The following is a 22124-nucleotide window of genomic DNA, read 5'->3' as shown; positions in this document are numbered from 1 at the left end:
CCTGGCAGGAAATCTTGCAGCAGGCGGTGACACCCTTTGTCTCAAGAGGCAAACGGTGGTTATGTTTAATTAAAATGGTAAGGTGTCAATAAATGTCAGGGAGACACAATCATTTCCTGATTGTGTCTTGGCTGTTAACAAAGGGGTTTGTCACAAGAATCATCGCTTAGTCCAATCATTCCGTCTGATGGGTCAAAATTAATCCCAGCGTGCGGCTCTGCGAGGCTGCTTCTCTTCAGGAAGACAATTCTGCCTTCAGATCTCATTTCTCTGCGTGTGCGATGAGCAACACAACACCTCCCCAGTGTTCTTATATCATCGCACCACACCAGTTGGCCAGAGACGGACACGGACGATTGAGCTCGCCAAATGGAGGCATGCTCATCCTTACACAGCGAGACACTTCTGTAATAGACGTCGGAGCGGCTTTGGTGAAACATCACACATGAGCCGGCGCAGGCATGTGCTCACTGCGCACATATGCACACGCACAAACTCACTTTAAATCCTGGTCTCCATGGTGATTGTTTTAGTGCCCATGTGAACTTGCCCCCTGCATCTGTTTCCGTGTTTGTTCCTCGTGTGAAAAGCCTGATTACTTATTCATAACCACATGACTATTTTCATTTTCTACACAGCGTCCTCCGAGCGGCGTAACGAGAAACTATAAATACTCTGGCCAGAATACGACATTAAGAAATGAGCACAGGGAACAAACAGTTTCACAATGGGTTGTTTTTTTTTGAGGGGGGGGGGGGGGGGGTTTAAAGCCTGGTTTTCGTTTTATTGAGGATTCCTGAAGGCATGATTCACACGTTCATCACTGATGCACACCATCATCATCATCACAGCCATCAGCATAGTCCAAGCTGAGGGTTTTGTACTTCATCAAAGAGGGAGGCTGCAAAGGGATGCCTGCCTGCTCGCTGCCAAAACGAACCGTCAGATCGCCGAGTCCATCTGGTGGATGAGTGAAGAATCACATGTGGGTTACTCTTCAGTGTCATCTTACTTCTTCACTCCTGATCCTGTTAATTTACTGTTTAATGCCGACTCTAACCAGCACTTAAGTGTAAGTGCTACCATGGCACGGGGTGCACATCCCATGTAAATAGCCTGGATATACACACACAAACTCACACAACGTTTGTGTGTGAGAAGCAATGAAGACGCCAAGAGTAATGCGAGGCATGTGTGTCAGAGACAGTCGGTTATGTGCAACATGGATCCTGTTCTGGCAGCGGTAGAAGAGTGTGAGTGTGTGTGTGTGTGTGTGTGTCTGATGGTTTGCTACAGTCATCCAGAGTTACACACCCACACAAACACACTCCTGTGGTCACAGTACTGGTGAAACTTTCCTTGCCACACAGAAGAAACAGCTCACCAATGTCTGCTGAACTGTCTGAACGGCAAACCACACTCACAGTTCAAACTGTCTGTCGCCCATAAATCTTGTGAGTAAATAAGTCGAGAATTCAAATCACCTGAGAGACAAAATCAGCGTTAAGAACTTTCAACGGTCTAAGAAACTTTTTAGGGCTGAATCGCCCTAAATGAGAGCAAAGAATTGTAACGTGTGCATAATACAAAATATCTAACAAACTATGTGGCTTGAATGTGAACCATGAAACGCAATGAACGTTCCACACTTCAAAGATCCGATATAAAAGTTTTTCTTGAAGAGCTTGTGAAGTGGCAACACTTGAGGTTTGCGTCTCTACATTTAGTGCAAAGACCTCCAAGTGCATTTTTGTTTCTTTTCCTAATATGGAGTTATTTCACAAGAAAAACACTGACATAGTGGAGGTAAGGGAGTCAGTTTTTTATATTTGTTCCAACTATGTGTTTATTCTATGTAGAGTTCTAAAAACTAGGATTTGGATGTTTTAAATTGAGTTGTTTTTAAAGGACCAAACTGGCTCGGAGGCATTTTTCTCAACACCCAATATTTAATCCAAGAGTGCAATCACATGCAGGACGAATAATGTTGTTTTAGAATCGGACAGTAGAGTGACAGCAGATTTCACTCAAATTTGCAAGATTTAAGTGAATGCAATTAACCGTGAGCCCACCTAATTCTTTCTTTCAGGTGGGTACAATTGAAGCTCTTGGCGGCTTTGCGGTGTGCGGACATACTGGGGAGTTTTCTCCTACAGGAGATCCACTTTACATGAAAAACCCCCGAACCTGAAGCCCATCTTTGTTTATAAATCAGACCGGCTTGTAATCATTGTCTGTGCAGCTATGTTCCACAGATGGGGAACAGCGGGGCGCCAGGACAGACTACTACAACATTCAGAATTATGTTCAATAGATAAATCCTGATTTATTGAGACGTGTTTCATCCTCGGCCGTGCTGAAAATTACCTCCACGTGCGGAGACTGTAAAGCTGCCACAGCTGCACACCTTACGGCCCGACACGCACCCCTTTTGTCCGCGGAGAAGAAAATTAAGGTTGACACTTCATGAATAAACAATATCACACTCCCATGAAATACTAGACACTGTTTATGTTACATATATTCATATCTAGGCAAAGATAAAGACAAATAACTCAAGTGCATGGCTGCTGTGAGACTGGAAATTAGAATTCCAATATAAGTTTTTTGTAAACATGCCCTGGCCAGTCACATCACAAGTTAATCCACACGCTTGTTTTACATGCTGCGGACCGTAACAGAGATATTAAAGACTGGAGGAGAAGAAGAAGAACGTGGCACATTTCAGGCAGTAAACATGTGAGCGATGACAGATATTGAAGAGGTTAGAGAAGGCAAATTAATATCTGGAGAGGGGTTTTACAACACTCGTGATGACTGTAATGCACGCCTGAAACGGGGTTCATAACGGGCTAAGACTTTATGTTGGAAAATAAAATAAAATACATGAAGCTATGATTAGATGGAGAGATAGATAAAGGGAGAGAGAGGCAGAGAGAGAGCGCAACGGAGAGATATAGACAGATAGAGACAGGGAGGTAGATAGAGATACAGTAAAGGGATGTAGATAGAGAAATAGAGACATTAGACGTTAGATATAGAGACAGTGATATACTGTAGATAAGAAATATAGATGGAGCGATAGAAATATATACAGTAGATTGATAGAGAATGAAATATAGACAGCTATATATCTAAAGGTAGATATATACACAGAGATAGCAATGTAGATGGATATAGGTGGAGGGATAGAAGGATATAGAAAGATGTGGATATAGATATATAGATGAAAAAGATATAGAACTATAGAGAGAGATAGAAATAGAGACGGAGAAATATAGATAGATGATGGAGAAGGAATCTTTGGACAATTGTTTCACAAGTTGCCTTCTGTTTTGCAAACCCGCCATTCAGTCTTCTCTCCGAAACAAAGACTGTGCATCACAGTGTGACGCCTGCGCTCATTTAAAAACACGTTCAAAGTCCAAACATGCTTCTCCTCCCCTTTCAACCAATTTCCCATCTGTCTTCATTGCCTCTATCTAAAACTCTCAAGGCTACGCGCCGTAATGGCACAGAGCCTCCTGTTTAGATGTTTACTTCCTAAAGGGCGCTCAAGAGGCTGTTTACTGATTACAAACTCTCCCTCCCCGGGTTTTTCTCTTTCTTCCCTCCCTCTGAGCTCACACCACTCTCATGACCAAGTCAAGGTCGCTCTCATGCTCTCCTCCATGCCATCAATCTCAGAGGGAAGAGCAGCAAGTTCCTCTCACGCTATTTTGTGGTTGCGGCCCTCCCTCGCCTCTCCTTTTTTTTGTGTGTGTGGATAACAAATACAGTCTCCCTCCAAATATCATATCCGCTCCCTCCCTCTTCCATTCATCTTTGGAGCATAAACAAACACAGGTTGACAGACTAATCTGTTCTTATACAAACGTCTTATCCTTTCCACCGCACAGCTCCGTGTTTAAATGAACAGCGCTGCTCTTCATTTCGGATTCATTTGACGGGAAGGGAACAGATTATTGATCTCATGTGGACAACTCGCACGCATACACAAAAACCTGCGCTCATGCATCACTTTTGCATATATACATAACGACAAAAAGATGGACACAAATGCAGCACGCATACACTCAAAATGCAGTTTTTGACAAAAAACATACTTTTGCCTTTTAAATTAGATTTTCTTTGTCAAAACATTACAAAGGTGAATATGTTGGGCTTTGTTTGCGCATGCTAACCAACTAGCAGAGCAATCCATAGGGTGCAGACAGACTATACCGCCTGCTTCGCAGACTCCAATCATCACTTTAAACAGAAACATCACTCAGCCCATACGAATTACAGTGTCGAGATACAATCGCCACATGCCGAAAAGAAGGCATGTTGAGAAGACCAGCCCCCCTGACACACTCGAAGCATGAAATACCATCATGTTGAGCGACTTCACCACATATGAGCGACACAACATCCATCACTTTGAAACCCGTCCCCACTGACCCAACAGACACACTCTCTCTCTCTCTCTTTTGGGAAACGAGACACGTCAATTACGGCCGTAACGTAAGCAGATCTGATCACATACCGCAAATCACAACAATCTGCTGAATACAAAGAACGGGTGTTACGCAAACAACCGTCCTAGATCGTGTAAGCACGCAAAATTTAACTGTTAGTATTTATCAGGATGGTTGATGCCGGTCGACTACACAACCAGACATCGTTCCGGTCTCCTGTTTCCATTGCTAGACAAATGCCTGCTTTATCATCGTTTCCATCAGGTGCCTCTATGGTACCTGCGCCGGAGGTGCAACGCATCACAAACGCGGTTGTGTGACCTCGCGACCACCCCCGCCATCTGTTTGGTATCAATCAACACCCCCATCAACATAACACTCATCATCATTATCAGACAGCAGGCTCTTGGAGAGCGGCCTTTAAACACTTTCTGAAGTTTGTTTCCATCCAAACTCACTCTCCCATGGACAAAGACTCTCCCACGCACACACTGTGAACCCCACACGCACACCCATACCTCACCAACCACAGACCTTCTCCACTGTGGGGCACTGGGATGCAAGTGAGAAAATTTTTATGGGTCTGGGGTATGAACCGATAGCCCCCCCCCCCCCCATTTCAAATCACTATCTGACATGTTGTAGTTGTGTGTATATACCGCAACATCGTGCCTGGGAACCAGTCTTGTTAAATTCACCCAAATACGTAAAAGGTTTAACTCAATATGAACGCATCAATTGCACTTGTGGGATGAGTTCGTTTCAATTGAACAAATCACTTAACCAGTTTTAGTAGAAATAGCAGCAGTGGTGGTGGAGGTAGAAGTTTGTGGAATGAACAGATTAGTTGATCTGTAGTGTAAAAGCATGGTTGCCATTCAGGACAAACCCAAAAGCAAAAACATGGTCCACCTCAAGACAGCGGTTTCCAACATTTATGGCTTGTGACCCTTTAAAACAAATCTTTGTTCACACTGTACACCCATGACTGCATTCCCAGACATGAAGAGAAGTCTATCGTTAAAGTTTGCAGATGACATCACTGTCATCAGCCGGATTACAAACCATGTCGTGCTGAGCGGCGCACAGAGAACAACCTGCTGCTCAACGTCAACAAAACCAAGGAGTTAGATTGTGGATCACTCTCATGATCACACATCGCCAACCTGATGAAGAAACATCAGATTTGACAGTTTGCGGAAACTTTATTTATTCATTAATTTATGTAACTTCTGTTTTTTGTGAGTATCATAAAGGGGCCTGCATTTGTAAATCCGTTACACAATCTTCTGTTGCAAAATGAAAATTAAATTGCATCTTCAAAAACTTTGAACTCTCGTCACAGATTGTATAATGTGTACCTGTGGGGGCTACTTCAATCAAACATTCAATTTGTTTTCATTGGACCCCAATATGTAAAATTATACAGTTATTGGCAAACAAAGGTCAAGGTTACAAATAAAAAATCATACAAAGTCAACATTTTTTCATTTCATATTTTATGTAGCAGGCATCCTGTTTTCTCGTGACCCTTCAGGTTTACGTTGCAACCCCTTGGGTCCTGACCCAAACAATGGGAACTCCTTTTTTAAGACCTAAAATTCCCTTAAAGTCACGACTGAAGCACACAAATATAAATAATAATAAAATATTATAAATAATAATAAGCATAGAAACAAAATTGACCACCGAGACCCTAATAGGTTGTGAAACAGTAGTGGTCGCTATGCATTTCTAGGAAGAAGTTAAGGGATTTCCTGTTGATTCAGTGCATTACGAGCATTTTTGGAACCAGCCTCCCGAGGCCTTTTGAGGAAATGCAAGCCAAAGCACCCCTGCAAATACTGCTCATAGATCCCCTGGATCATTTCTAAATGCCAAATAAATGTATCTTTGACTTAATCTGGACAGATATTAAATTTTAACACATCTTGCTGCGCTCGCTGTCAAGCGCCAAGGCCTCGACGTCCAGTGCTGGAGTTATCTAAACACGCCATATCCTTCCCCGGGGCTTTGATCCCTACAGAAATCTGCCAAACACATTTACGGCCAGGGCTAATGTGTTGCAGGCCAGGCGCAAACCTGTTCGGAGGGGACTGAGAGTATGAAGGTCAACGTAAGATTTAGAAAAACTAATCTGACACAGAACTGGTTCTGCTCTGGACCAAACCAGGCCTGGCCTCGGGTGCTACACGTCACGTGGCGAATTAATCATAAATCCAGCTTCTCTGTAGACAGTGAGTAGTTAAATACTGGCAATGACGGACAGGTCCATCCGACAGCGTTTTCTCCTGCGCAACTCCATATTCAACTATTACATAATTCAGTTATTTTTTTGTTGAATGCACCTGTACCAGTTTGTTTACGGATGATTTAACCTCCTTGGACTGTTGGTCATTAAAACGCCGCTTTGAAGTCCACGTCCAGACCATATTTAATGGCTTATAAATGCTAACTGTCATCGTGTCTGATCTGACTCTGACTGTAATTGCGATGGACTTAACTTCAAAGTATTTTTTCCATTAACCTGTTTACATCATTTTATCTGTATGCAGACATGGAGTCAGGCGAGGCGAGTGGGCAACAATGGGAAAAAAGAGCCAATCCTTTGACAATGATGTCATCTAGTTTCTGGTCAGGACGCGACGCTTCAGGCATTTTTACATTTAGCACAGCGTGTTGCAGGAGGCGTTTCTCACATATCCATCACACTGACGGCACGGCGGCGTTCGATCACAACAACTGAGGCCTCGAGTTTTAACTGCACATATTGAACACAGGTGCACTCGCCGAGACAACGCTTGTGTTGTGCCAGGCAACGTTTTATGGGAGCTCAACAATTCTAATACACCCCCAGAAATTCCAATAACTCAAGCATGTGATTGTGTGCTAACATGCGAGGAGACATAAACAGAGTTATTCAAAATCAAACACATCCATTCATAATTTAGAAATGGCAACGTCTTTTTGGTTTTTTTACGCTCGTGGCTAGAAAATGGCTTTGCTTTGTTGCCGTTATCGGTGCACGGATGCACATTCGCGGTCGACAGATAAATGATACAACATATGTTCCTGGGTAACTTCTCGAGATGTCCCACTGATATATTATCCCCACGGCTTCGCTGTGTTGAGCTACAAGGGTGTGTGTGTGTGTGTGTGTGTGTGTGTTGCAAAGGGGCCTCGACACATGGGAGTGGTGATTCTCCAGCTGCTCCCAATTCTCCCTCACAGGTTTCCTGTGGCAGAGGGTGTAAACCGCATGCTAATGTGCACAACCTCTAAGTTCTGTGCATTTCTATATTGTCAGTATCGGTGTGCCCTCGATCTACATCTGTGTGTGTGTGTGTGTGTGTGTGTGTGTGTCATCCGCAGGAAATGAGAGCCCCACTCTCCGAGCTGATGAAGACAAAGGGACGAACAGACTCCACAGACCCGCTGAAGCCAAAATGTTGGAGAGCATCCAAACTTAAAAACTTTGTGCCCTTTTCCCCCCAGAAATGGGTGACAATGATAGATCGCTCTGGGCCGACGCCGTGTCTTGTAAGTAAACTGGAGCTGAGGAAAGACAAAAGGGAAACGTCGTGCTTCAAAGACAAATAGTTGGGTCATATGGCAACAATACAGCACAAACAGTCTGAGACCCCTTCCCCGCTATATGCGCTCCGTATAGTTTTTAGCATATGGCGTCTTTCCCTGAAACCACACACACAAACTACACCAGCTAACGTGTCCTGAATGCATGTGGTCTGAGCTGGGAACCGAACGAGATCTCCCAATGTGGAGTTTGCGGGAGACCCCACACACACCAAGTGTTTTCACAATGTTCTATCACCGAGGCCCACACACCACATGACAAAGTGAGCTACCTCACCCGGAGCTCTCTGTCCGGCTCACATTATCTGGAGAGACGAGCCGCTTTTCCAGTGAACACGGAGGGAACGCGAGCAAACGGATTTTCGTAAAAGCAGAGTATAGTTTGTACCATTGTACGTGTCTGTGTGTGTGTTTAGATAATGCCAAAAAACGGAAAGTGAATCATTTACATCGTGACTTCTGCAATTCTTCTGAACTGCACTGCTGCGGCTCGTCTTCTGTCGTGAGTAGCAGGGTTAGATTTGGTTCAAACCCACTTTGTTTGGGATTCAGTCAGTGACTCTAGATTATCTCTAGCATGTTGGGTTGAGCGAAGTACAACAACATAATGTAGTCAGGTAAGTGTATCCTCTTTTAATAGGTTGAGACCAAACCGGCACAGTTGAATCAGCTCTGTCAAAGAAGCAGGATTCATTTGAAGACGGGATCACTGCGAACTGAAAACCTCCGTCTCCCTCTAGTGGTTTGCTACCACAGCAGAAGTTGGAGAGATGTCATATGATGCAATCAAAAGGACCCGTCACTCTGGTCTATATAAATAAACTGACTTAACTTGTCGTGAACTCCCCATGACTATTATCTCATCAACTAGAGAGTGCCAAACAAAAACAGCGGGATCGTCTGTCTAAACATTCCTAAGTATTTCTTTCATTTTACACAAACCAACTTATTGCAACAATATTCAAACATTTATTAATGTTACTCATACCAATATTTATATTGAGACAGCACAGTCAGTAGTTGGAGCACATGCCTGCGTTATATCCTTTCTTATCATCAACCATCTACATACATTACCAGCACCCATCATTTGGAGAACACACAAATCCTAAGCGGCCCCTCTTAAAAGCACTGAGTCGCTGCAACTGTGACAAATTCTTAAAATGAAATCTGAAAAATCCAAACAGATAATCCAGTTTTTGATCTCTGAAACAGAAACATCTTCATATGGATAGTGTATAATACTATTCTTATGTTCGCCAACAGCCAGTCCAAACCCTTTCACATCTACAGTGTAGTGGCTACTTATTGTTACGTGTAATAGTCTTGCCAAAAGGAATGGGCGAGACAGATTATGCAGAAAAGAAGAAAAAAAAATCATAGCTTGTTATCTTTGGCTCAAAGAAAGGTCAGTGTCTTTACTGCAGGGAATTGAACCGCAGTGTGTTTCGGAAAGTTTGGAAATAAACCTGAAGTTCACAGAGGGTGAAATGTTCCCATGTCAAAACAACCATCTGGAAGGTTTATGTTTCCTAGTATCACGCATTAAGATAAATATCTGCTTTAAATGTATCATAGAATTATGCATTTTATAATAGGGCATAAGGACTAAGTGTCTATAGCAAAGCATATAGAGTATATGACCCGTATCGACCACTAGGTGGAGTCATCAACTAAAGGATATGGTAGGAGAAATGACTTTCACCTTTCTATTTATTTAACAGAGATGTTGTTGTCATACATTTAAGTATTTCCAGTATTGATCAGTTACCAATCAATCATACAGTTCAAAATGTAGTGCTATTGTCAGTCATATAGATACAACTAAAAAAATATATATAGAGGATGAAGTATATTTAATTTGCTTGTTTATCAGTCCACTAGTTTACACATTTCACGTACAGAATCAAACACATAATCATTCATCAGCAGAGCTGTGAAAGAGGCACGTGTGTTTTCAAAAGATTAAAAAATAAGTTACCTTTCCTCATTAACAGCGTGCACAGGGTTGGTTCTCACTGCTTACTCAAGAAAACCCTTTTAAATAATTCTGCACAGTGACAAAGTGATACATCAATTTCCATCGTCTTTACGTCGTCGAGTAGAAAGTAATACGAGTTCAGGTTGCCCTTCAGTCGGTCCTGCTCAAACTATAGCATGCACCTCAGCCAAGGCAATGATGCAGGAAGCTGAGATCTGGGTCAGGTATGAGAAATGTATAAGCCTGGGTTGAAATACATCGTAACTTTTGTACAATACTGTACAAAAAGCACTAAAATAAATTGGCTTGGTTGCTCAATGGCACCTTTTTTTCTGACCGCAATGTGGATGACCTGAAATATATCTGTGCACTTGGCTTCGATCACAAGGTCAGAGTTCAAAATTCTGAGGTGTCAGCCGATCATTGTTCCATGTGTGTGTTGAAGGTGGTGTGTTGGGGGCCCGATGTGCTCAGTAAGGGTCCATCTTGATCCTTCTGTGCAAGCAGCAGGTGAACACCATACCACAGATCTGAAAACAGGAAGTGTTAAGTCAGTGCTGCTGCTCTGTATCCAACAGAAGACTTGCAGGAAGCTTGAATCGACAGGGGACGGTGAAAGGTGACGGCGTTGTGGACTGCTGGAAAGTATGTAGCTGGTTACCATGGGGATGTCGGGAGTCAAGAAGCAGTTTTTGCAGCAACGTGTGTGAGCACATGCTTGTGCAAGCAGATGCAAAGCAAAGCACTTTGGAGGAGGAGGGGTCAAAAAGGAAAGTCGTGTATAAATATTGATCTTGGAGTTCTGTTTTCCAAACTGAATTTAGCTCCAAATAATCCAGGGGGAAAAAACTACAACTACTAAAAATTAATACTGTAGAATTTGGGGTTTAAGCAATAATTTGTCTGCTTACATAATTTTGCAATTTTTAAAAAGATTAATGCTGGACATTGGATTAAAACCTTTTATAAAATAAAAATAATTCTAAAAACATTGCCAGGCTTTTGAGACATGAATGTTACAGATACAGTTGAAAAAAAAATTTCCTGCTATAGAAATAAAGGAACAGCGGGAACAGATATTGACCAAAGGGCCACTGGGTGTGCTGGCTGGGTTGAGGGATAAACAGTCAGGTGCCCAGATTCAATCTTTGAGTCTCTAAAAGCCCTGAGAGAGAGAGAGAGAGAAAATACACTTGCTGCTTTTTTGTTTTTTGGAAGCCTAATTTTGAAGACGGGTAATTCGGACTTTAAATTATTAATTATGGAATAATGTAAGGAAGTAATTTCTAGCATGACTAATGAAAACATTTCCTTCTGGCTGGATTAGCTGGTGTCTGTTAAAATTTTATATATGGGCACCCGAAACGTAGTTCTAACATTTGAATCGCTCTACAAGAAATAGTGTCGTCTATTTTAGATCGTGAGTAACTATAGTAACAATACCAATGTAACCAAGTCATAATGTGCCAAGAGATATCTAAATAAAAAAAACGATTTATTTTTTCAAAGCATCTAAGTGGTGAATTCTCTCTTCTGTTTCAGACAGTTTCCCTAAATTATAAAAACATCCATAAAGGTATAGGCTAATTATGTCAAAACAAACCAGGTTACTAGCTCACAACATAAAATATAGTGCAGCCTGGTGATGAGGTATGACGTTATTACTTCTTATCAGCCATAACACCCCATCATCACAACATGCAGAGCAACAATCTGCAATATACAGCCAAAGCCAGGAAGCTGCATGCTCCACACAAGGTCTTGTGAGAAAATGAATAATGCTCCTTCAGCATTCGAACATGTGAACCACAGGTTTCACAGAGGGGACAAACATGCAGACAGATATCAAATTTCCACAATGCCCTCCAACCTTGTCTCCGGTTGATTAAACCCCAGAGAGGCTCTAGAGCTAAATCACAATGTACCGAAGTCCTCTTCCTCTTCTTTATAGAGCAGATAAATAAAGCAGGCTGTCAAGGCTGCCCCGGCCAGCTACAGAGACACCACACACACAAAGACACACAGTACAACACACCAAAGACCGGTTAATGAGGTACAAAAGATGAAAACTACATGATTTCAACAACTCTACATTATTTCAGTCAGTCTATCAGTTACTAAAAAAGGGGGAAGAAGACCAACATTAAGGCTGGAGCAGCTGACAAAGACAAGACATACAGGAAAGCACTGATTAGAAAAGGAGATCAAACATAAACGTTTGATTGGACAGAAAAGTGTTAAATGACGCCACACAAATTTGGGGATTTTATATGCATTTCACTACATATTCCGCACCTCGTTTATATGTTTAGTACAATCCCTTCAGATGATTTGGGGATGAAAAAAAATAAATTTCACCAAACAGTAACCGCTAATGGAAGGCTGTATTCTTAAATTCTCTTGTCAACAGTCATCAGTATCTCGGATATCGCATGACTGGTTATATCTTCTTTTTGTTGCGAGCCTTCATTATTAGGGCTGAGAGCCTCTGGCTCAGAACCTTATGTCAGCAGGACATCTGGCAGAATCCTCAGTTCCCTTGTGTCTGATTAAAAACTGTTCAGCCTGAACAGCATGAAAACTGGTGAGGACAGAAGGACACCGAGACACCGCTGGAAAGAATCAATGCAGGTTTGTTTGCTCTCAGGTTTCCTTTAAGTTAATTTACATAAAAGGGGGTGTACAGTTGTAAAAGGGCTGTAAGCCAGCACTCAATTGCAAAAAAAAAAGAAGTCCCTTTATGCTCCTGGGGCTCTGTGAGGCTTAAAAGCTCGAGTCCATCCGAGTCTGGGACAAATCAAATAATAGGAATGAAAGAAAATCAGATAATGACAGAGAGACGAGGGTGGGATGAAAAGAAGTGGCCATTTAGAAGTTGTTGACATGCAATGCTACATTTTAAGTAATGGAAAGAGGGAAGACAAATCTGTCCGGGAGCATTTCTTTGTGTTTCATTTTGATAAATTAATATTCCGGTTTATGTACTTACATGTACAGTTTACTCTGGTCGAAGACAGTAAATTGTATTCTGCTATTCTCAGGCTAGTGTTATATTTTCAATATCTGTGAGTACGCAAGGGTCACAGTGACCTAGATTTCATTATTCAGAGGGTGCAGGAAAGGCTGTGTGGACATCATGTACCCGACCATTTGTAGTCCATGTGGACCGTCTGGAACACGGCACTAACTGTGCGTGCTTCCTCAAAGAAGACAAGAAAGCAGTTTGACTGAAAACAACTACGTGTCTGCGACATCCACAGCTCTGTGTTTGTGTCCGTGAGGGAGTATAATTGACGTACAAAACTCTGTATCTTATCTTACTTACCTGCAGACAGGCTACACCTATTCCCACAGCACCAATAACCAACAGATGGTCTGCCAGAAACTGCTCCAGCTTAGTGATGCATCCTCCCTGCAGAGTCCAAGGATGACAGTAAAAAAAAACCAAAAAAAACATAACAGATATGACAAGTGAAACAGACATTAAACACACCCCTGAGCATTTACACCTTTGTTAATGATGCAGGTAGATACCTGCATTACTTGTCTGAAGGTTTTGAACGAGTGCTTGTCATATAGCAAATGCAATTTCCTGAAGCATTTAGCGCACTGACCTCCACCTTGTAGATGTTGGACGGGTGGTCTCTCTGGCCACAGAGAGGGGTGATGCTCTTGCAGCAGCTATCAGGCACAATCCTGGCATCTGCATGCTTTGACGAAATGTACACACTGACCCTCCAGTCATGGGAGTTGTTGCTGCCACAGCACTTGAACTGGAGAGTCAGAGAGACGAAAGCAAAGGGTTTGGTTGCATTATGTTACATAGTATAAGAAAAGCAAAAATCCCTCGTCTTTTTCTTCCCCAATAACTGGGAGAGTTTTTAAGGTTTGACTCAGATTTTAAGGTTTAACTAATCAGTACAATTCTTGCAACTAGGGAGTGATGTTGCCTTCCTTACAGGGACAAAATTACTGTAGCTCTGGCTATTTCATTAGTCATTTTTGGAACAAAACTTGATGCAAATCCCAATGGATAAACAAAGAACAATGAGCTGCCAACTGAGTCATGGAAAATTAATTTAGAAAAAACCTGTACTTGACGTTGTTTGCTGAAGAATAGTGCAGCACATCATCTTATATAAACTAAACCTCTAGAGACTTGTAAATACAGTCCATACATCCTGCTGTAGCCTGTCAACAGCTAATGTGATGGCGTCCTTTCCCGGCTGGGCGTAGTTCTCTGTCATAGTCTGGTTGAGATGCTGCTTCAGTTCCTCACTCAGCTGGAAATGAGGAACAAAGAGAGAGACAGTACCTACTGTGATAAACTGTGGTGGAGGGGGGGTATTTATGGGACAGAACTAAATTAATGTAACCACAAGCTGCTTCGATTCTTACATAAAGAACATACGTAACAGGACTGCTTAAAGTGTGTAGGAGTAAAGACTAGCAGGTGTGAGAGTGTTGAAATGATAAGCCTGAAACAGTGGGAGGATTAGGGCAAGATAGACAGGCAGCAACTCACATCTCTGTGATCGAGGAAATTGAAAAGACATCGCATTTGAAGTGTGTGCGTGATTTCATCCATCCATGCATATGCACACACACACACACCTGTACTTCTGTGTGAGGACTAATGATGCCGCAGCATGGACATTTTTCCCACCGGGGTAATAAACTCATGTGTTACAGATTACTACAGACATTTTACAAGAGGAGACGTGTGTTGGCTCAGTATTTGTGGAGTGCTTCCTGAGGTTGTGTGCAGTTTACTCTTCTTTACTTAGTCTGTGGCAGTCCACTTGTAAAAATAACATAAAAGATTTTCCAGTTGTAAGAGACATAAACACTCCCAAAGGGCTCACATAAGCCAAGACAAAAAACCGAAGTCTGTGTTCCTGCCTTACAACGGTATCTGCTTTTAGGCAATGTGACAAAATGAGGAGTGTAAAGGGAAACTTTCATTGATGGAGGGAAATGCAGTTTTAATTCACTCCTTCAGAAAAGGAAACAAATCTTAAACAGGGTCTCTTCTAGGGAGGGGTACCAATAATACCTATTATTACAGTATCACAGGCTCCAAATCTAAATCATAGAAACTAATTAAGTACCTAATTGATTAGTAGTGTAGTAAGAGTAGTAATACTGTTAAAATCTTAACAATACACAACCCTAGTCTCTTTTCACCACATAAATTGTTGCCCTGGCAATTTCAAGCCAAATGCAATTAGATGATTGACTATGTTAAAAATTTTCTTCACTGAGGAGCTTAAAACATTGGCTGAGAAGGACAACACTCACTGCATTTTAGCATAAGACGCATAACATGCTTTGACAATTTAGATCTTGGATGAAAAAGAACCACTCAACTAATAAGCAAGTAATCACTTACCCTCTGGTAGTAAACATAGGCCAGAACTCCAGCCACCAGTTCAATCAGGAAGATAAAGAGCAGGCAGAAGAAATACTGTGGAAAAGAGACAAAGGACACAAGAGAGAAAAGAACGTCAATAAATTTGACTTTAATTCATCAAGACATCTGATTTCAACACAGTGGTCTTCTGTGCCAACTCATCCCAGTTAGTGGCTCACACTGGTGTGACGGCTCAATTAAAACCTGCCGTCAGCTGTCATTGTGCTGCGTCTGTCACTTCTCACAGATGGCAGAGCGGCACAAAAAGAGACAAGGCAGAAAGCAATATGACAGAGACTGTAGAATCTGATTTCTCTCAGGCATCTTTACAGGAGCTCCGCCAGCGCAATGGGAAAACCAGTTCCAATGTGTCATGATTAAATTCACAGAATCATCTTTGCAAAAAAACAGAACTAAGGTGATTGAAATATTAACCAGCACACACATTAATTTGTATTCTTCACTGAAAGAAACATGTTAGCAGCTGGTGGATCCAATTGTGAGCTTGATCCTCGATGATGAGCATTATTATATGAACTGAAATGCAGAGCATAGTTATGTAATGTGTTAATTGGACACATCGCCTACAGATTCACACGAATGAGCGAGAGCAAAACTGAAGACTCAAACAATGCACAAACTTTTCATTGTGCAGCCGATGGTTCAGAAACCACACACACACACACACACACACACACACACACACACACACACACACACACACACACACACACACACACACACACACACACACACACACACACACACACACACACACACACACACACACACACACACACACACACACACACACACACACACACACACGGGCCATGCCACACAATGGAAACGCACACATACAACTAATTAGGCCCACCTGTCGCAGAGCAGGATGCTGTTTGACAGCAGCACCGTCGCCACCTCACAGAGACAGATGCTACAACATGCGCTGCACGATAAACACGCGCGCGCAAGGGAGCAATGATCTCACAGAATTAATGTTCCCTTCTATTTTAAAGTTATCACATTGTCATACAGAAACACAGCCTGCTCGGGCTCCTGGTTACAAGAATTGGAAAAACACTGTTGGCTGCCCACACAAAATGCTAACTTCATCCCTTCTTTACAGACACGCACACGCACACACGCGCACGCACACGCACACGCACGCACACACGCGCGCACACACACACGCGCGCACACACGCACACACGCACACACACACGCGCGCACACACACGCACACGCACACACACACACATGCTGGCATCGATCTCCCAAAACTAATCTGCAAATAGCACATTGATATAGTTGATATTCCAAAAAATATGCACCACATACTCAAAACTCTCAACACATCCTCCTCTTCACTCCTGCATGCTCCGTTCGCTCTCTCTCTCATTTAACATAACATTACTATAAATAGTCTTGCAGCAGTGAACGTTAACCTCCCGCCTGCTTCTCTCCCATTGGGCCCCGTCCCTGTTACAATAAGGAGGACAGTGAGGGCACTGTCAGAGCCATTTGTCAGCATCCGGCGGAAGAAGTCAGACCAAGGAGAGGATGGATTACATTCAGGGGAATGTTGTCACACAGTTGCTATGTAGCTGTGTAGAGAAAGCAAACATTTGCATACATGTGGGTGAGCATCTGGAAACCACTAACCAGGAGCCTGGACCATCAGCATTGTTGCCCACATGATCATGCAAATTATATAACCTATGACACGGCGTGGCTGAGCAGCATTTCCAACGTGTGAAAAATAAAGAATCGTCAACATTTCCGTATCAGAACGTATTACATCTGCCTGGACATAAAAGTTTCTAAAAACAGTTTGACTTTGGAGACCCCTTCAGTCCATGAGCGGTAGTTTGTATTCCTTAAGATGTATTCTGATTTTGTATTTTTGGTGTGTTCACACTGAAAATGTAACTTCATCTGCTTTTAACTGTCCCGCCACGCAGTGCAGAAAAGGAAGAAGTCGTTTACAGGTGGGAGTGGTGAAATTTTTTTTTAGATCATGGTAAAATGTTCCAGGATCATCTCAGTTTGTATCCCACTGTATGGATTGTGTCCAACTAGAACCCCCCCTGTGGTTCTCCTGTCTCACCGTGGACAGGCAGCTTCTCTGTTCCCGGATGACGGCGCAGCAGCCCAAGAAGCCAGTAACCACCACCAGGCTGCCGGCCAGGATGAGGATATATGCAGAGACAGCAAAAGTGCTGGAGGCCAGCAGACTCAAGTAGTCGCTCTTCTCCACCAGTGTCCAGACTCCGACACCCAGAACAGCGGCTCCACCCACCTGGAAGAGAAGTGGAGAGAGATATCAGAGTATAAAGGTAAAGACAGAGATACTCTGAAACTGATATGGGCGTAGTAAAGTTTCAGAGAAGAAAATGAAACCACATAAGGACACAATAAAAGTGTTGTTATAAAGAAAAGGTATGAGTAAGAGGAGATGATCTGAATAGAGAACGGGAATATTGTGAAAGCACCCAGTGTGTCAGGTCAATTCAAAAGACCAAAGAGTATACCACTTTAAAGTCCAGGAAGTGACAGCTAGGAAATTATTTCAATATTAGATAAGCGACAACATGAGACAGTTAAAAGGGTTTATTAAAGAGGGTAGAAAGAAAAAATGAGGAAGAAGGAAATAGAAAGAGAAACAGAGAGAAGCAGTCAGGCATAAAGAACAACAACCCCCTGGCAGCAGTGGGACTTCAGAGGTCGAGCCGGGGCAAGAAGACTTCCTGGACAACAACAATCCTGGATAACAAACCCAGGGTGGTCGACGGATAGGAAATGCCTCAAGAGTGTCTATCCTCTTCATCCTCCCACCCCTTTCCATTAAAAGCAAGATCCCCTTATTCACAAGAACACATGTGCAACCAAGGAGGCGCCACTTGGATTCATACAGGTTCCGATGGGAGAGGACTCTGCCCTGACAAAATATGTCTAGCCCCGAAGACTGAAGCATGAAAAGGAAAGTCTAAAAGAGCGATGAGATGAAAGAAATTAGTTAGGTGTTTTTTAGGATTTTCTCTAGACAAACAGTTCTTTCCTTCTACTCACACTCTTCTGTCTCAGACTTTTAAAATGTTTTGAAAATGACCCCAGACACTCTGCTGTATCAAACTGGAGTATCATAAAGTCTGGTTCCAGAGAGCAGGTTTGATGCACCGTTCTCCATCGTACACTGAAAAGCCCTGAATAATCTATGAGTCACTTTGGGCCAAGTCCACAGCGCAGCCTTTTCAGACTCTCCTCAATCGCCTCCCTGTTTCTACGACCTGGCTCCTTCTCTCTAATGTCTGCTTTGGTGAAAATCAACTCCAACTACCCTTACTGCACTTATCTCTTTTAAAACCATCTGCAACTGTTTGCCAAAAGAGGTTGAATTTAAAGGTTATTTATTAGTGTGTGCAGCATGTCAGTAAATACCAGTGAACTCTGTGCAAGGATTTTTTTCCAGAAAACTATTTGTGAGTGCAGGTTATCTAATAAAGATGATTGCCTTCTTACTGCCACTTACCCAGAAGAGAAAGTTGAAAACAAAGAGCAGGTACTTGAGACACACCGTCACCCAGTCCTCCTGGTCATCTTTATAAACCGCTGACATCTTCCTTCCTCCAGTTCAGTTCTGAAAGACATAGTTATTTTAAAATTGATTTTAAAAAGAGGATCATGGGATATATGCATTTTTCAGCAATATGTGGCGATCAAAGCTTAAACTGCTGTTACAATTACAAAACTTCGAAAAATCGGATGAAACATTATCTGATACAAGAGTGTAGATGAATGACGATCATCACACTTTCCTGACTGTGAACCTTTGAATTATTCATAGCCCTCAACAGACCATAAAACCGAGTCAGAAATTGAGCGGGCACTTTCTGCTCTTTAAATAAAAGGCCGGCGTGGGGCCGAGAGCCGCTGATGTCCACGACATCGATCTATCTGCACACAGTGTCCTTCAGCGGTTTACGACCAACGAAACGAGTGCAGGCGTAGTGTGTTGGTCGGCCTGGGAGCCATATACAGGTCTATAACGGTAAGAGTACATAGTATTTGACGCGAGGGGAAAGTGTTGGATTAATTACTAGGCCTGGGAGATGAAAGTTGTGGATTACCTAACCAGGCTTTAGCCTAACTTGTTAAAAGAAGAAGAAAGAAGAAAAGATCTTTTTGGGAACAATGTAAAAAAAAAAAATTCTGCAGCAGAATTAGGAAATGTGAAAATGTCATATTTCTATTAAGTTTCCACATAGCTCTAGAAAAGAAAACAGATAAAGTAGTTCCAAAGTTACTCTTTATTTCGGTGGATTATTTCGCTGCGCTGTTGATTTTATGAATGAAAATATAAACTTCCAATCACTTCCATTAAGCCTGGCTGAAAGCACAAATTCAGATATATATATATATATATATATATATATATATATATATATATATATATATATATATATATATAACCATATCTACACACATAAAACCAAGCTATCTCCGTGGATACACATAACTAGAGTTGAGAGGAGGAGGAAGGTGTTTTTTTTGGTGTAAATTGGGGTCAAATATACCTATAAAAGTTACCGGTATAACTAATACAGTGAATACAGATTACCCTTCCTATTTTTGTGAGCAATACAAGAAAGTCCAAAGACCGTGGTGTGACGTCACACTGATAAACTGCCGAGGATTCCGACGTGACACCTCGCCTCATCAGAATCACCTGTGACCGCACCGGGCGCTACTTTCCAGATCAATGCGCGAAGGTTGAAACGTTGTTGCTTTTTTTTTTTAAAGTCCCTTGGGAAGCAAATATGAAGTTTAACGAGTCCAAATACTGGATTAAATATGACATGGTAATTTATATTTCTTTTTTTTTTTATTTATTTAACGCCCTGGTTTGTGATTCTGTAGCGGTTTACTTTATCGTAGCAAGGCCTCTGGTGCTGTTGCCGGCGCGGATGCGTTCACTGGTCAAAGTCAATTACCTGCCAACATGTCTGCCTCCGGGGACGAACCACGACCCCGGCATGGGTTTGTCTTTTTAAAGATTTTGTCCTTCACCGACACAGAAGCAAACCAGAAAATATGAATATGAATATGGATAAAAACGTCTGTCATGGAGGTTTACGACAAACTTTCTCCCCCTCCCCTGTCACTGGGACAGGGTGTACGCTCGCGCATCCTGCAAAAAATTTTTTTTAAATCCCCCCCACCTGCGTCCGTGATGCGCAGGACTAAGTTAAAACCGAACTGTATCGACACACTAACGTTTTTCCGCGTCGTTCCCGAGAACGTACTCACCGGATTAGGCGTCGATCGGTGCCGCTCCCGTCGGAGAGCGGTTCGTTCAGCACCGCAGCACAGAACGTGTCCGGTCCGCTCGAGCTTGTTGCTCTCTTGTGTCCGACCGCTTGTTTCTGCGGATGCTGCCTTTGAGGCGGCTCGTATTTTTAAACTCTAATGGGCCTTGCAGGGCTTTTTACTCTCAGAAATAATAGCCTATCAGAGAAATTATTCGTAACCTGACTAGCATTTTTCTGTGCCACGAATGTAACTTTATATTTTTTGTTGTTGAATACATTTGCAAATGAGTCCATCACAAGTATATGAGAAGATAGATTCAAACTTAATTGATACAAGAAACATGAACTGCAAACTACAGTGAGATTCATTTTTCCATTCAATTTCACGTCAAGTGAGCAAAAACGCTAATGATATTTAATTGTTTATTCACTTTTCCTTTATGATAATTCTCTTTTTTCCCACGGTACTTGGAGGCAGCGCCTTCAGTGTGGACTTGAGGACAGAAATCACAAAAGGCAGCAGTGACAGAGGAGGAAATGGAGCTGAGGCCCTGCTCAGCCTTACAGTGTAACCACAGGAACCCCCTGGAGAATGTCACACTGAGGTGTACATGGATAAACAGAGATAAAAAAAAAAGAGGGAGGGGGGGGGCTGACTTCATGAAACATAGCCTCAAGCTTAGTGTGTGCAGGCTTTGTTGCAAGGCCAGTGTGTGTGTGTGTGTGTGTGTGTGCGCGCGCGCTCACGTGCGTGCGTGCGTGCGTGTGTGAGTGAATGTGCAGTAGAGCACTTTCTGTTGACTAGGATACATCTCAGTTTGGATACCAGCAAGATTTGGTTTACGTTTTTTTATCCGGGACTAATTTTCTCAAACTGAAATTTAAATTTAGGCGAGGAGAAATAATAATAACACCAAACCATGATAAATCCTGATTGTATTTCTCCTGGTATATCTTTGTATAACCATGTTCGTGACATAAAAGCGAATGATATCCTCTAAGTAACTGAAAGGCCCAGTCCCTTTTTACTCTGATGCTTCACCACCCTGGCCTGCCCCTTTTATTATGTGATATTTCTTCCTCTTTGACCAACAGCAGACTCTTCCAAGTTTCCACCTCAGTAATTCAATGAGCTTGCAAGCCATTAGGAGTATGTGGTGGCCGCGGGTGGGGGGGGACTCTGCAGAGGTCACCTGCCCTGACTACAATCAGTCTACCCAAACAACATTACTTAGCGGAGGATGTCATCCATCAAGTCAAGCTTTTCAGCAAATAAACTTAATCCCGCCGGACAAATTACAGGAAGTCGTCATTCTGTGGCTAAAAAAACATTTGGAGCAGGTCTGCCTTTCTCATTTCCTAATA

General features: G+C 42.4%; 2 protein-coding genes across 3 annotated transcripts in view; both read right to left on the bottom strand.

Annotated features, from left to right (window-relative positions):
* Positions 1-13447, bottom strand: part of LOC118282805 (semaphorin-3ab-like) — a 96212-nt gene extending 82765 nt beyond the window's left edge. Inside the window, exon 1 of the mRNA XM_047336321.1 lies at positions 13361-13447. The gene's annotated coding sequence lies outside the window, so the exon portion shown is untranslated. The remainder of the gene's footprint in view (positions 1-13360) is intronic.
* Positions 9750-20893, bottom strand: tspan11 (tetraspanin 11). 2 transcript variants are annotated; one of them, XM_035604491.2, is made up of 9 exons: positions 20758-20893; positions 18980-19087; positions 17558-17749; positions 15428-15502; positions 14214-14318; positions 13650-13808; positions 13361-13447; positions 11906-12027; positions 9750-10565 (listed from the first exon to the last, which is right to left on the bottom strand). In XM_035604491.2, the coding sequence occupies exons 2-8, from the start codon at positions 19064-19066 to the stop codon at positions 11950-11952; spliced, it is 783 nt and encodes a 260-aa protein (XP_035460384.1). In that variant the 5' UTR covers positions 19067-19087; positions 20758-20893; the 3' UTR covers positions 9750-10565; positions 11906-11949. The 2 variants fall into 2 exon arrangements, with proteins under 2 accessions (XP_035460384.1, XP_035460393.1); XM_035604500.2 differs by lacking the exon at positions 11906-12027.
* Positions 20894-22124: the final 1231 nt, after the last annotated feature.

Source organism: Scophthalmus maximus, chromosome 12 (genome assembly GCF_022379125.1).
Source record: "Scophthalmus maximus strain ysfricsl-2021 chromosome 12, ASM2237912v1, whole genome shotgun sequence".
In the NCBI taxonomy this organism is placed as follows: domain Eukaryota; kingdom Metazoa; phylum Chordata; class Actinopteri; order Pleuronectiformes; family Scophthalmidae; genus Scophthalmus; species Scophthalmus maximus.
The sequence above is the reverse complement of the archived record's forward strand: the minus strand, read 5'-3'. Positions and strand labels throughout refer to the sequence as shown.